The 14,993-nt window shown below is 41.2% G+C and overlaps 1 protein-coding gene across 12 annotated transcripts in view; it reads right to left on the minus strand.

Moving 5' to 3' along the window:
* The window catches only part of RIMBP2 (RIMS binding protein 2), a 95,916-nt gene that overhangs the window by 44,167 nt on the left and 36,756 nt on the right, over nucleotides 1–14,993 (minus strand). For 10 of the 12 annotated variants that reach the window (XM_027733024.2, XM_027733023.2, XM_027733022.2 and 7 more), the window contains exons 1-2: nucleotides 6,973–7,054; nucleotides 2,289–2,393 (exon numbers count right to left, since the gene is read on the minus strand). In XM_027733024.2, the coding sequence (XP_027588825.1) occupies nucleotides 2,289–2,390 (102 nt within the window). In that variant the 5' untranslated portion in view covers nucleotides 2,391–2,393; nucleotides 6,973–7,054. Of the gene's footprint in view, nucleotides 1–2,288; nucleotides 2,394–6,972; nucleotides 7,096–12,390; nucleotides 12,481–14,993 lie in introns of those variants that run through there. The other 2 variants (XM_027733027.2, XM_027733021.2) reach the window with 1 other exon arrangement.

A 14,993-nucleotide genomic window follows, 5' to 3' on the forward strand; every position in this document is an offset into this window, starting at 1 on the left:
TAATTTAACCCACACACGTACCAGGTACGTTGGGAGATCTTGTTCCTTCAGGTCCACTGAACAAGAATTTAAGCGCTGGCTGCAGATGCTGAGCCAGTTGCACTGAGCAAAATACCAAATACAATATAACCTCCTTTGTGCTTGACATCTGTCACGCTGCAGCTTAGCAAAAGTGACTGGAGAAAAGACCAGCACAGAGATTTGCCTCCTGTGGCCAAACCAAACGTATTTTTGGTAGATGAATGTAACAAAAATTAGCAAGAAACCCTGTACCTTCCTCTGATTTCTTTGCTTTGCCGGGACTTAAATTTCAAGTCCAAAATTTATGAGGAAGTTCTAATAATAACAGTTGAATATAACTAGAAATGGCATTTTGAAATGTGCCTAAGTACATTAATTGAGAAAGACTAAAAGAAAATTAACAGAAAGATTTCATTTGGTCAACTGCAGCTTTCTATTTCAAGCAAACTCCATTAGAAATATCTTTTATTCTACTGAGAATGTCACCCCCTGCCAATTCTCTATCAAATTATCATTAGCACTATTATTTCTGTGTTTTAATCTAGTCCAGCAATTGGAAAAATCAACATTAGCACTGAGACAATTGCAGCTTTAAGTGACTTTGGTATGATTGAAACTCAATATCATGTATTTTGTATTGTAATGAATACTGAGAAATTGCAGCGTGGAAAAAAAAAGGTCTTAAAGTGATTTGTGAATTAGAGAATGACCTTGGAAATGAGGTACTTAAAAACTGTTTAGTTTATTGTGGTGGGTTGACCCTGGATGGACACCAGGTGCCCACTGAAGCTGCTCCATCACTCCCCTCCTCAGCTGGGCAGGGGAGAGAAAACACAGCAAAAGTGTCATGGGAGGACAGGGAGAGATCCCTCAGGAATCACTGTCATGGGCAAAAGAGGCTCAGGGAAATTAGTTTAGTTTATTAGAAATCAAATCAGAGTAGGATAATGAGAAATGAAATCAAATCTTAAAAACACCTTCCCTCACCCCTCCCTTCTTCCCTGGTACTCCTGAACTCTCTCCCAGACAGAGAATGGAGACAGAGAATGGGGGCTGTGTTCAGTGCACCACACGTTGTGTCTGCTGCTCTTTCCTCCTGACAGGGAGGACTCCTCACACTCTGCCCCTGCTCCAGCGTGGGTCCTTTCCGTGGGATGCAGTTCTTCACAAACTTCTCCAACGTGAGTCTTTCCCACGGGCTGCGGTTCTTCACAAACTGCTCCAGCCTGGGGCCCTCCCATGGGGTGCAGCTCTTCAGGAACAGGCTGCTCCAGTGGGAATCTCCCACAGGGTCACAAGTGCCCCCAGCAAACCTGCTCCAGTGTGGGCTCCTCTCTCCACAGGTCCACAGCTCTGCCAGGATCCTGCTCCAGTGCAGGTTTCCCATGGTGTCCCAGCCTGCTTTGGTGTGGGGTCCTCCATGGGCAGCCTCACCAGAGTCCTCATCAAGGGCTGCAGGGGAACCTCTGCTCTGGCTGCAGTTGCTCTTGTGTAGTTTTTTCCCTCACTTTTTAAATACATTACCCCAGAAGTGCTGCCACTGATGGGCTTGGCCTTGGCCAGTGGTGGGTCCCTCCTGGAGCTGGCTGGAATTGGACCTGCTGGACATGGGGGAAGCTTCTGGCATCTTCTCATATATATCTTCTCTCTTGGCTCATAGAAGCATCTCCTGTAGCCACCCCACTAACCAAAGCCTTGTCACACAAACCCAATACATTTATGAAAAAAAAGATGAACTATGATTGAGATGACTCATTAATCTAATTTAATGGAGAAAGGTAGCAAGAATTCCATATCTGGAAGAGAAAGCCAAAGAAATCCTGACAAAACATTGATATGTTAACTCTTCCAGCCAACTGGAAATGGCAGAGACCTCATATTTTGATTATCATGAAATAAAGGCCAGATTCCTTCCTGAAATTTAAGAAATGCACAAATATTCCTGAGGCAAGTATAGAAGGAAGTAATTGAAATACAAAGGAAATATATATGATTGTGTCAGTTTTATCCCTATTGAGAAAGAGGACTTAGATATGCTGGGGTCAGGTTAACCTCCGCTGGCATAAACATTCCTAAACCAATTGGCACAGACAACACCCACTTGTTGCTGCTGCAGCAGCGATCACACAGAACAATCCAGAGCAGGATCCAGTTTGGTAGCTGGGGTTCAAGTTCTTCAGACCAGCAGCTCCACTTCACGCCGTTCACTCCGCCACTGCAGCCTGGGAATTCCCCTGGCTTTCCCTGCTTTCCCTGGCTCCCCTTACCTTCTGCAGGAGCTCGATTTCCTGCTGTTTGGCGTTGAGGACAGCCAAGGCTTGCTCATGCTCCAACTCCAGCTGTTGCCGCCGTTCAGCAGCCTCTCGCATATGCTGTTTCAAGGGAACAGGGAAAACTATCAGGACACTTTAACCCGTTCCACCTGCAGCCAAACATAGAATCATAGAATCATAGAATCACAGAATCAGCTGGGTTGGAAGGGACCTCTGAGATCATCAAATCCGACCTTGATCCAACCCCGCTGTGGTTCCCAGCCCATGGCACTGATGCCACATCCAGTCTTGTCTTAAAAACCTCCAGGGACGGAGAATCCACCACTTCCCTGGGCAGCCCATTCCAATGGCTGAGCACCCCCTCTGGAAAGAAATTCTTTCTACTGTCCAACCTAAACCTCCCCTGGCACAGCTGAAGACCCAGCCCTTTTGTCTTGCTGATTGTTGCCTGGGAAAAGAGACCAACCCCCCCCGGCTCCCCCCTCCTGTCAGGGAGTTGTAGAGAGTGAGGAGGTCTCCCCTGAGCCTCCTCTTCTCCAGGCTGAACAGCCCCAGCTCCCTCAGCCTCTCCTCACAGCACTTGTGCCTGAGTCCCTTCCCCAGCCTTGTTGCTCTCCTCTGGACCTGCTCCAGCCCCTCCATGTCCTTCCTGAGCTGAGGGCCCAGAGCTGGACACAGCACTCCAGGGGTGGCCTCACCAGTGCTGAGTCCAGGGGCAGAATCACTTCCCTGGATCTGTTGGCCACGCTGTTCCTGATTCAGGCCAGGATCCATTGGCCCTCTTGGCCACCTGGGCACACTCTGGCTCATGTTGAGCTTCCTGTCAATCCAAACTCCCAGCTCCCTTCCTGCCTGGCTGCTCTCCAGCCCCTCTGGCCCAGCCTGTAGCGCTGCCGGGGGTTGTTGTGGCCAAGGGGCAGGACCCGGCACTTGGCCTGGTTGAACCTCATCCCGTTGGAATCAGCCCAACTCTCCAGTCTATCCAGGTCCCTCTGCAGAGCCCTCCTGCCTTCCAGCTGCCATCCCCAGGGATGCAGATGTTCCATCTCAGCATAAAAACTCCCTGGGATAACCGACAGGAGAGCGGGAAACCGGACGGGGTTTTAATTCGGTCGGTACTTAGAGGTGTGTTGCCAAAGCTGAACTCAGGCATGTTGACAGCAATCTCTTTTAGGAGATGCCACTGTGACATTGCCAGCACAGTGGCTTGGGTGCTGCACAAGTGAACAGGACACATTTCACCCACCAGGCACACGTTTTTATGTGGCATTGTGCTAAAAAGTCAAAGTGTGGAAAAAAAATTACTGTGACAATTCCCTAAATGCCTCTTTATCTAGGATATGCTTTTGTCATTTGTTTTGCAAATGATGACCCAAAAGAAAGAGTTTACCTTTGCTGATTTCTGCCTATTATCTACAGCTAATTAGAGGGAACAAAACTAACACAGGTGGATTTGGACAAAAGGGACCGTACAGTACTCATAAACAACTTTTAAGGTACATTTGCTGCTAATGATTCAAAGCAATATGAGGAAGGTTCTTGGGAAGAGCACAAGCTGAACAATGTCAAGATACCCTTTGCAGATAGAAATCTTTTTCATTACAGGTTAATATTATTCTCCCAACATCACTGTCACTTTCAAACACCCTCTTAATAAATGGGAGTTAAGAAAGATCTCTTTCTAGATTCTGATCTCTTCTCTGGTGAGACTGGTATTGAAGATTTTTATTTTCCAAATAACATATTATTCCCATATTACTCTCAGAGCAGAGGCACAATGTCTTATCTGCAGCACCATGAGTTATTGCACACCAACCTATTAGAAATCAGCACTTGGAAACACAAATGCACGGCTAAAATTGACAAGAGCAGCCCCAAAGATCTCCTATTGTGTACAAAAGAAAATTTTATCCAGCGTATTTCGAACCTTTCATGAGCTGTTATCATCTGCTACATGTTATTCACAACAAAGAGGGACAGCCCAGGGGGGCTGATGTCTCTCAGTCTGGATATGTTTGCAAAGGAAGCAGAAATGTCTCCAAAGCTCCATTTGGCCTCTGCTTGGGATTTATTTATTTTTATTTGATTAAAAACAACAACCACTATAACCCTCAACTATGGCTCGTTTTCTAGGAGCTTTGTGAGGATTCAATATTTCGACTGTATACATTTCTGAACTGTGCATACTATACAGAAGTTAAATGGATCTGTTCCTGGGTAATATCTATTATCAATATTTTATAATGACCAAAAATAATGGCTCTGATTCTCATTTTATCTGAATGAACATAACCTATTTTGCTAACTGGTCTTACTCAGGATTTAAATTAGCATGAAGCTACATTTATTGAGTTCAGCAGCTTCCATCACGTCTTATGCAAAACTTGACACTGATGGAGCATCAGCACATTTCTTAAATTCAAGAAATGGTGAGGCAATCAAGTCATTCTCACACCTCTAATTAAAACCTTTAATTATCATAAAAAAGGTCTCACTTCACTCTCTCAAGATTCAGTACCAGATTTGGTACAGCATATTTTGATACTGTTAAGTTCTTGCTACTTCTACAAAAGCTATTAAAAACCATTTCTAGTCCTTTACAAAGATCAATAAATAATTAATACTGTGACCATATAGTGAATCTATAAAATGCAATAAAGAAACAGATTGTTAGCCATGATCTGTGATTCTCCACAGCTTTTAATTTCTCCATTTCCTAAAATATGTATTTAATGACCTGGAGTTCACAGATTTTAAAGTCAGAAAAGACCATTTGGTCACCTGTGTTAACCTAGAAGTATCTCTCAGTCATTTTAGTATTGTCACAATCTACTTAGTATTTAAAGCAGCAAAGATCTCTTCACCCCAGCATCTGCCCCTCCCTGGCACAGAAAATAAATCTCCCCCAAACCAGAAGCAGCTCCTCTCCTCACACATTGGTGTCAAATTGGTTCTCCCTGCAGATCTGTTTTGTGCTTCCTCCCTGCACATCAGCTGCTGACATTTCTTCTTCCAAGCCCCAGGTTTGGGCAGTGGAGCAGGGCTGTAGAGAGCACCAGAAGGGCAGCAGGGAGAAAGCTCTGAGCTGCTGAACTCTTTCTGCATCTTCCTGCAGGCCTGGCTTGCACAGTGATCACACTACCAAAATTTGGGTGGGTGGTGGCCATCACCTATCTGTGCTGTCACTGCCCTTCATGTGAGGCAGGTCAGAACTTTCCAACGTGTAAATTTGCACTTCCCTTTTGCACCTTCTAATAATGCTACTCTAACATCAGAAGGCAAATCCACATTTAAAAGAGCACAGAAAAAATACACTAGGGACTTCCTATTTCAACACAGTTGTCAAACAAGGCTCTGCCCTCCCAAGGAAGTGTGAAGAAGGAACCTCTCTGGTGTATCTTTCAGATCAAAGGCAAGAACCCTGCAGCACAGGGACACCGTGCATTTATCAGTTTTATTTCAAACTACAGAGCCAGACAGCTGTATAGTATAAACTGTTTCTGAAATAGCACTTAAGGGACCTGCTTAAACACTTCTTGTTTTTCCTGCTTCCTCCAGGGCAGCAGGGGGATTTGACAATGAATAGCCCATCCTGGCTCCAGCTGCTGCAGTGTGTACCTGCAGCTGCAAAGACAACAAAGGACTCCATTCTTTTCCTACAGAAGTGACTTTGCAGTTCTGAAACATGCAACTGGTTGATGCAAGAACAAAACTCCGACGGCTTTCAAGTCTTGTTTACCAAACAGAGCTCACACATGGGGCTGAATGGGGAGCAAATTTAATTCTCACCCAAGGAGTCTTATCAAAAGACTTCTCATCTGCGCTGGCAGATGGGTATGAGCACCATTACAGTGGGATGAATGGGAAAAGCTGGCTGTACACATCAGAAAATCAGACTCCTCCACGTGAGAGGCAGTTTTCAGAAGTTGGCTAATTCAGCAGTTCTCCATCTTTTCCCCTTTGTTGATGCATCCCGAGTTTCTCAAAAGAGAAACTGAATTTCTTTTCAGACAGGGAAACTAGGCTAAACATTCCTCAAAACTTTTTTTTCCAATGGCTGGAAAGCTGCAACCTGTGTTTTCAAACCAGTAATTTCCCAAACATACAAGGACATACTTGAAATACACAGTTAACTGCGTCTGCTTGGGCAAGGTTTAGTGCTAAAAAGGAGCTGTAGGGTTTCAGATCTGTTCAAGGTAAAGGGAGAAAAGTACTGCACATGGAAACCCGGGATCTCTGAATCCAGCAGAGAACTTTTGCTTCAGTGAAGGAAAATTTTTGAAGAAGTTCTTAAGATTTACAGAATGTAAAGGCCACAATAACGTTTTGTAGCCAGACTGGCAGACACAGCTCTCTCTAAAGTAAAATATCTTGGCAGTTGTTCATATTCTCATCCTCTTTTTCACATTTTGACTTAAATCACTGCATAGTGAAAACCTACATCCAACTACTTGCAAAGTATCAGATAAAGGCTTCTAAAGATGTCTCTCCTCTGATAGTTTGAGATCCCTTGTCAGTACTTGGTCTACTGCATTCCATACATGTTATCATGACTAGTAGGGGCATTCAGTCCCTGAGTTATGTGTCTTATGTTTCTGTGGCTTCCTAAAAAAGCATCAGGAATAATAAACAAGAAATAGAAGTACTGGGTTGTTGGACTTGATGTCATCACACGTACCTTTAGGACCTGCTCTAAGTTCTCCAGCTTGGCTTGGAGCTGGTGTTTTCCCTTTACAGCCAAATCTCGTTCTTTGGTCACTCTGAGAAGGGTTTCTCGAAGATGGTCATAGTCTGATTTTACCTAGGAAAAAAATTAAATGTGATTACTGCCCAAAAACCTAATAAATGAAGGGAAAACTCTGTCTGACACAAATATTTCTCCATGTTAAAATGAAGAAAGGAAAAAAAAGTTCAAAGAGAATAGGAAAGAAGCACAAAAAACCCAAAAGGGAATGTTCATATACATGTATGCATGGAACATTTTCTTTCAACAGGGACTACAATCTGGCAACCAAAGTGTACTTATGCATAAGTCATGTAAATTTAAATAAATATACTACACAAGGCCCAAAATGAATGACAATCAAAACATTTCTACATGCTCTGGATCTCAAAGGCATCAGAGATGGGTGTGCTATAAAAAGAGACACAGATCTAACACATATATATAAATATAACTCACATGTACCTTTTTTTTTGGACTCTTTTTTGGTGTGAACTGATTTCAGAATAAACTCAAATATACACGATCAACCTGTGTTAACACTTGAAACCAATATCTCTACAATTCAAAAACAGGTGTTCTTCTGCAACAAATCCACTGCTCTCCCTTAAAATATTTCCATACCGAAGGTATGGAAAGGATCAGATACTCATAAAGTAGGATTTTTTTATGATTTAAATTACTTGGTGCTATTCTAACCATTTCAGTGTGATCCAGCCTTTTTATACAGGATTTTGTGAATCATCTGTGATGGTGACCACTTCACAAACACAGACAGAAAACAAGAAAATATATTGAATTACTTTATCCTGCCAGGGAAAAGTTCTCTCTTTAAATCAGCTGAAAATTTGATTTTTTATCCCTGATCATTTTATGACTTTGAGACATGTATTGATGTATAACAACAGGATTCTTACAGCTTGTGTTTTATCAGAAATTGCAATTTTTACATTCAGGATGAAAACCCAGCAGAAACAAACACCTGGGTAAAAAAAAATACCTTATATTCCTGTACTATTTCCACTTCCCTGCAATGCTGATAGAAGGTAAGAAAGCAAAAGACAGAGCACTAATATTTTCAGTGAGCAGCGTTGCCAGAATCATCTGTTCTCCTTTGTTGCTGCAACACTGCACTGAAGCAGAAACAAGGCTGGCAGAGTCACTGGCCAAGGAAAGGCAAACCAGCACAATGGGCTGGCTCAGGCTCTAACCTAAACTCCAGGTTAGGAAGTGACAAGTTCCTCTGAGTTTTATTTTTTTTTTTCCATCTATTCACTGTAATTTTTTAATTATTATTATTTTTAAGGAACAAATGGTATTAAGCAATCTCTGCCATGGATATCTCCTGGACATTTTCTAAAGCGATGTTTTGGAAGCTGATTCAGCCTTTTGATTTGCCTTCTGGCACTCTCCAGTTTGTTAACTTGCAAATTTTGCCATGGACCAAACAATCTAAATGGTTGCAGCCAGCCCTCGTATTCAGCTTTGCAGCAGGGCTCTTTGGAGTGCAGTGGACTAGAAAAAAAGAGAGGAAAATGGAACAAATCATGTTTTCCACAAGAACTGATGCAATTATTGTCAACCTCAGGATTTTTTTTTTTTTCTGTGCACAGATTTTTCTTTTCCTCTCCCCTTGCTTCTTTCTAACTAAGGAAACTATTAAACAATGGATTTTCAGGATCTTATTAACTTCCTGCATCCTTTTTATTGTATTCTTTTGCTCAGATCAGTCAGTGTATATTGTTGAAAAATAATGGAGTGAAAAAAAGAAACAATGAGGTATCAGTATTAATGATGCAATTTTGTTACTGTTTGTGATTCTCGGTTAATTTACTGAGGATTAATGAAGTACAATATTTTGAACAAGTTTCAAGAAAAGGTTGTTTTCCTCAGGCTTTAGTTTTCCCTGTCTCCAAAACAATTCATACAACTGACCACCTTTGAAAAGAATTTTATAAAACTTATTAGTCATCATATTGTGAATAATTTTGGGGAGCTGGTGAGCAGGGTACCTTTCTGCTCTGTGCTTTTCCCTACTGGCAGGGAAGGGGCCATCAGAACAAACAGTACTTATCAGGCTGCTGATGGAATTTGGGAAAGAAATGGATTAGAGACAGGAAGAACTGCAGATATTTTACGCATCCCAGGATCTTTCATTTAGGATCCCAAAGTGCCAACCTGAATTAGTTAAAGTTTAGGAATACACAAATGGTTCTGATACCTTCTTTCTCTTTTGGCAGCTCAGCTTTTGAACAAGGTTCTGTGTCTGTTTTAATTTTGTGGATTGGAAAGAACAAAGAATCAAATCTACCAAACACCTTCTGATAATTACTCTTGTTACTTCCAGAAACTCTGATATCTTTTCATGTTCCTACAGGACAGTCTTGCCACGACTTTCTCATCTGAAGATCATGTGTCATGTATGTTATGTACATTTATATAACATATGTACATTTATATAACCCATAAGGCATCACAAAACTTGACAAGACTATCATTTTTTCCTTTTTTTTTTTAGACAACATTTGTTCTTGAATGTGAATTTAATGCTCTCTCCATGCAGGCTGTTTAAGAACATATGGGATATACATGAACTCGAATTACTCACAGAGCGTATCAAAACATCGATGTTCCCAGTGGCAAAAACAGTTGACCTAAATAGAGTGCCATCAGAAACAGCTCTAATTTCATGACAGAAACGGGGAACATTTTGATCTGTGATGTTTCTCTGTTCAATGCATCAACCAATTTAATTTGCATCCCGGCTCTTCACACTTACTAAATGTGCCCTCGTTGGAGTCAGTCATGAAGGCCAGGACATTGCTAAAGTGCCTTCCACTTCCTGAACACTCAAACAGACACTAGTTATTGAAAACCAGCAGTTTATTTTGTTGGTGGAAAGCTCCATCAGCCTTCTAACCCACCATGTGCTTTTATTCTGGGCATTAGAGACCTACCAGTTTCTCAACCCACTGGCACCGTTCAGAAAACATTCCTGAGAAATGAACATGAGAAAGGGATGATTTCAGGTGTGGTGGAAATAAATTCTGAATGTATGATGCCTCTTCAATTTTTACATCAAAACACTAACCCATCTATATTCTGATGAACAGGAGAACAAGTCAGAGCCCAGTGCCACAGCACTCCTAAGGACACAAAACCTTTTCAGAAGGCCTCCACCATGGAGTGGAGGAATACCACAGTGGAATACCATTTTGTTTCACTTAGCAGAGTACCAAAACCAAACCATGTAAATTAGGTACAATTTTAGCTTTGTTTGGTGGGTTTATAGGTAGCCAGCCTAATACTTACTCCTTTCTACAGTCAAATTTCAGCAAGTACATTGTGCAAAAATGAGCAGTAGCTTTATCTGTGCTGCATAACAGAATGTATAAACACTCCTCCAGCCCCATTTGCTTGGATAAAGTTGGCCTGTTTTTCAGGCCAGCTCTCAAGGGTGAAAAAGAATAAATTAATTTAGGCAGGTTTTCCCCTTCAGGGCTAAGCCCTAACTCTGTTAGAATTCTGCTCCAACCTCCACATCCAGAGCTGTATAGTTTCACACATTCTGAATGGTAAAATGTAATCTAAACTGCACAGTCTATCCTCAACCTCATTGTGGTAAAAATACCCTCAGAAAAGCTGTTATGCAAGAAGGCAAACAAAAGGTTTGTTAATGCTCAGGGTACACTACAAAGATTGCATATTGTTAAAATTGTTAAAAGTGAGATTGTCCTCTTAAAACAAGTTTTTGATTGCATTGAGGTGATATTAGGTTAGCAGTGCAGGCATCCAGAATTGTTGCACTGTGCCTTTCACAGTGTTTAACACATGTGAAGAAACCAATACCCACAGTATGATAAATCCTGACATGATAAAAGATAATTTTATTACTTAGTGGCTAATGTGTCAAAGGCTGACATTTTACCTTTATATTTTAAATGGTTTTCATTTGATTTTTTCCATGTACCTCAAGCTTTTCACTATGGTTAAAGACTACAGTGAAAATGCATAATAAAGCATTATCAACTATGTAGTTCTGCACTTGCTGATAATAAGAGGACTAACATTTTGAGTGTCATCAAGGCACTGAGCCTTCATTGCATTAATGCTGTGCGTTATTCTGTCTCAGTTAGGTTATAAAATTGCCCAAATGAGACTTTATCTTCTGTGCCTCGTGAAGTAAAGAGCAAAGGTAATGTGTAAACAACAATAAAGAGAAGAGAAACACATCGGGAGAGGGGGAAATTGTAGACAGATGGATGAATAAAATTAAGTGATGCTATGATACACATGGCTTCCTCCTACCATAAAGTGTTATAACTCTGCCTTTTTATATAAAAACAATTCAAATTCGTCAGCAACAGGAAACGTCAGGTCGTGTTCCAGACCAGGCACTACACGTGAACTAAATGCACATTTTAAATGGGCTAAATGCACAGCCATCCCTAATTCTGGGTGATTTGCATGGCCTCAGGGACCTCATCAGACCTCCTCTGGCTTGGAAATCCAGCAGTGGGCTGCTCAGAAACCAAAGAGTGCAGCGACCACTGGTTTGCCAGCCCCGAGGATGGGCTTTCATCAGAGCCCATGTGAGTAACAGCTCTGGTGATATGAATGAGGTTGCCCAGCAACTCACTTAAGCCCTGTAGAAATCCCAGATTGGAGTTTTATTTTTAGCTAAATGTGGCCCTGTAAAGTGGCTGGTTCGTGGTGTTTCTTCCCCTGAATGTGTGTGTGGGGAGCTGAGGCACGTCGGCCTCCCCTCCCTCCCGTGCTGAATTGGTCACAAATATAACCACACTGCAGTCAGAAAGAGTTTTTTTAGTCCACAATAGGCACAAATATTAAAATAGTTTTTCTATCAGGACCTGGAATAGTTGAGGCTGTGCCATGTCCATGCCACAGAGGAAATGCTGCCAAGCAGAGTTTTGGGGCGTTTGCTGCCGGACAAGAGCTTTTCAACGTTTTACTGAGAAATTATAAACTGCAAATTTAAAATTCAGAAGGGCAGGTGAAAAGAAAACAAACAGCTAACAGATAGAAATTTTTTAGGAAAAGCAGAGAATTTTTCACCAAGTCTCACTGGAATCCCTGGAAAAGTCTTTTATCAAAGCCTAATCCCAACTTAAAATACTAAGAAACCATGACTCAGAGGAATGATGTACCTCTCTAAAACCTATCAGTGTCTTGAATGTTCACTTGAAAATCGCATTTGTTCGTAAAGTAATTTTCTTGTAATATATTTTTAATCAAATTTTTTTCACGTTGTCGTGCAGAAGCAAGGAAATCAGGAAAAAATTGACTTGTATCCTCTCTGCAGCCTGATTTCTGTGACAAATGACTGTCTGAGCCCTGTGCTCGTGGGGTTACCTGGTCATATTGCAGTGCTTTGTGGGACACACTTGCATACTGAAGGCTCAGGCGATTCTTTTCTTGCACAGCATCTTTCAGTTTATTTTCCTAAAACAGAAGCAAAGAGTGTTACAGACCATTTGTCTCCATTACAGTACATCCTATTAAGTGCTTAAGGAAGCAGTGTTTTTGCATTATTTGGTATTAACAAACTATTAAGAGCAATGTGAGGCACAGAGCCAAAGGCACTGAAGGTGCAGAAGCAGCAGATTAACTTGCAATTCCAGTCAGCTCTACCATAAACCCACATGTTTTTAGGAGATGATCTGATTAAAGATGTGCAAGCAAAGAGAGATGACCTGGCTTCACAGGCCTGGTGCCTACCAAAATAACAATAAAAAAAAAAATCTCCCAGTGGATGTAACAGAGACCTCAGACCTGGCTGCCTCACCTCACTCACAGCTGGGAAGGGAAAGAGCCTTGACCCCCAGAAAGAAAGAAATGCAGTCAAATTTCAGTGCTCAGAAGGCATTTTGAGGGCAAAATCCAACAACTGGAATGTATCCTCGTGTACACATTATTATATTCACATATTTCACTTTACTTTTAATACATATCTATTTATAATACGTGTATATACAGATTCTAATACAAATGCTTAGAATTAGGGTGGAGCATCTCTGTACTACAGTGACAGGCAAACCACAAATGCAGATGGAAGTCAAAAAGTAAGTCACTTATGCTTAAAGAACAAGGTATTAACTACAGCCTCAGGAATGTACTTTTATGTATTTAGACAGCAAATAAGCAGGAAAAGAGGAACAGTAAATAAAACTCAAACATAAAGTTAAAAGGTCAAACTAGAAGGGTGGAAATGCTTACCAGGTCACACAAAGCAAAACAGATGCAGCTCAGGAAAAACCAGCAGCATCCTCTGATATTTGTGACTATTTCATTGCTGCACAAGTTCACAAAGGTGGTTGTCAGAGATTCAATCTTAATTCAATTCCTTATGAAAGTTGCAATGAGTCATGGGCAATCTGTAATCTTTCCATTCTGCAGTGGGCATTATACATTGTCTTCTGAAAACATTGGTTATATTTCCCAAAAAATTACATTAAGATGGGCAAAAGTTGTCCCATTTCTGAGTGATTTGAAATGATGTATGATTTTGCATCACTCTAATCCACACTGTCAGCAGATTTCTCTACTAATTCTGCTGAGGTCTTAAGAAAAACTGTTCAAGCAATGCTTTATCACAGTTTGTCTTTAAAATCCTCAATATGAAAAAAAATCAAATTGCCAACCAATGTAAGCACTAAAAATAGGAATTTTGAGATTCTGCTGTTAAATGTTTTTCCTACTACCTGAAACCAAAAACTTGCTATTTTAAGCATATCTTTCTTAAACCAATTTCAAAACTCTCTGCATGCAAGATACACATTTGGAACAGAAAATAGCCTTTTCAAAGAAACAAAAGTTGTTAAACTGTTTGTCTGAATTGTTTCCTAAGCATCAGAACTAGTGAAGCTTACAGAGTTCTGCCTAATGGCTACTTGACTAATATCTGAGCAGGTGTGACACTCAAATCTGACTGAAGTTGAGCACTGGGTTTAAAATTTATAGAGTCAGCTAAACAGGGAGTTATGATCATGTGAATAATTTTTTTTCTATAGGAAAATGACATCACACATCAGGTTTATAAAACAGTCACACTGAAAAGGCCTTCCTGAGTAACAGCGATTTTAACACATCACTTAATTCCACAGAAGCTACTGCAGGTCTGCCCACACCTGGAATGCCAGTCTTATCCTTAATTTGAGCATAAATGAAGCATAGTGACAATTAGTGCAGCTCAAGTAATGTCGTGGTACAGCAGCATCGTGGTACAGCACCAGAACATCTCAGCAGCTGTGGGAAGCTGCTCTCTTGACTAAATGGTGCTGCTGCACTAAAGCAAGATGACAAACTGCAGAACATTCAACCTCCTGATGCAGATACACCTCTCATCTCGCACAGGAGGAGCTCAGCAATTAGCATTTCTCGAGACTGTTTGTTCAGGGTGCAATTAAAAGTGGCCATCAGGCTCTGTGAGATGCCAGACACTCCTGAGGGCCACAATCAGGAGAATTCCTCAGCTCACGCCTTGGATTTTCAAAGGTGGGAACCAAATCAGTAAATATTTTTATAATATCAACAAACTGCCCAGAACAGTTCCTTGGATATGCAAATAAATCATTGTGTCCTGTGGATGGCTGAAAGTCACTTGTATGTCTTGTGTGTCTGTTCTGCACTTCACAAGGTGAAAATAAGCTACACCACCTGCTCTGAAACCCTTAAAACTGCAGGCTTTTGTCAAGCCACATTTGAATTTGCCTTTAATGGATCAATTTGCAATTGCTGCAAATCAATCCTGCTCAGCTGACTTTAATGGGGGACAAGCAGTAATGAGGTACCAGGTTTTAATAATGTTATTAGAAGGAATTTCAGCCGAAATGGAGGGGTGAGGAGGTGAAAGGAGAGGAGGAGTAATTGATGGCAACCTAGGCCAGAATTTTTCACACCCTACTTAAATTCTCCAGAATGGAAAACAGTTTATGAGTGATAACACAGCAACTGGG

The sequence above is a fragment of the Pipra filicauda genome, unplaced genomic scaffold (assembly GCF_003945595.2).
Source record: "Pipra filicauda isolate LSUMZ 115617 unplaced genomic scaffold, ASM394559v2 scaffold14_size4853619_pilon, whole genome shotgun sequence".
In the NCBI taxonomy this organism is placed as follows: domain Eukaryota; kingdom Metazoa; phylum Chordata; class Aves; order Passeriformes; family Pipridae; genus Pipra; species Pipra filicauda.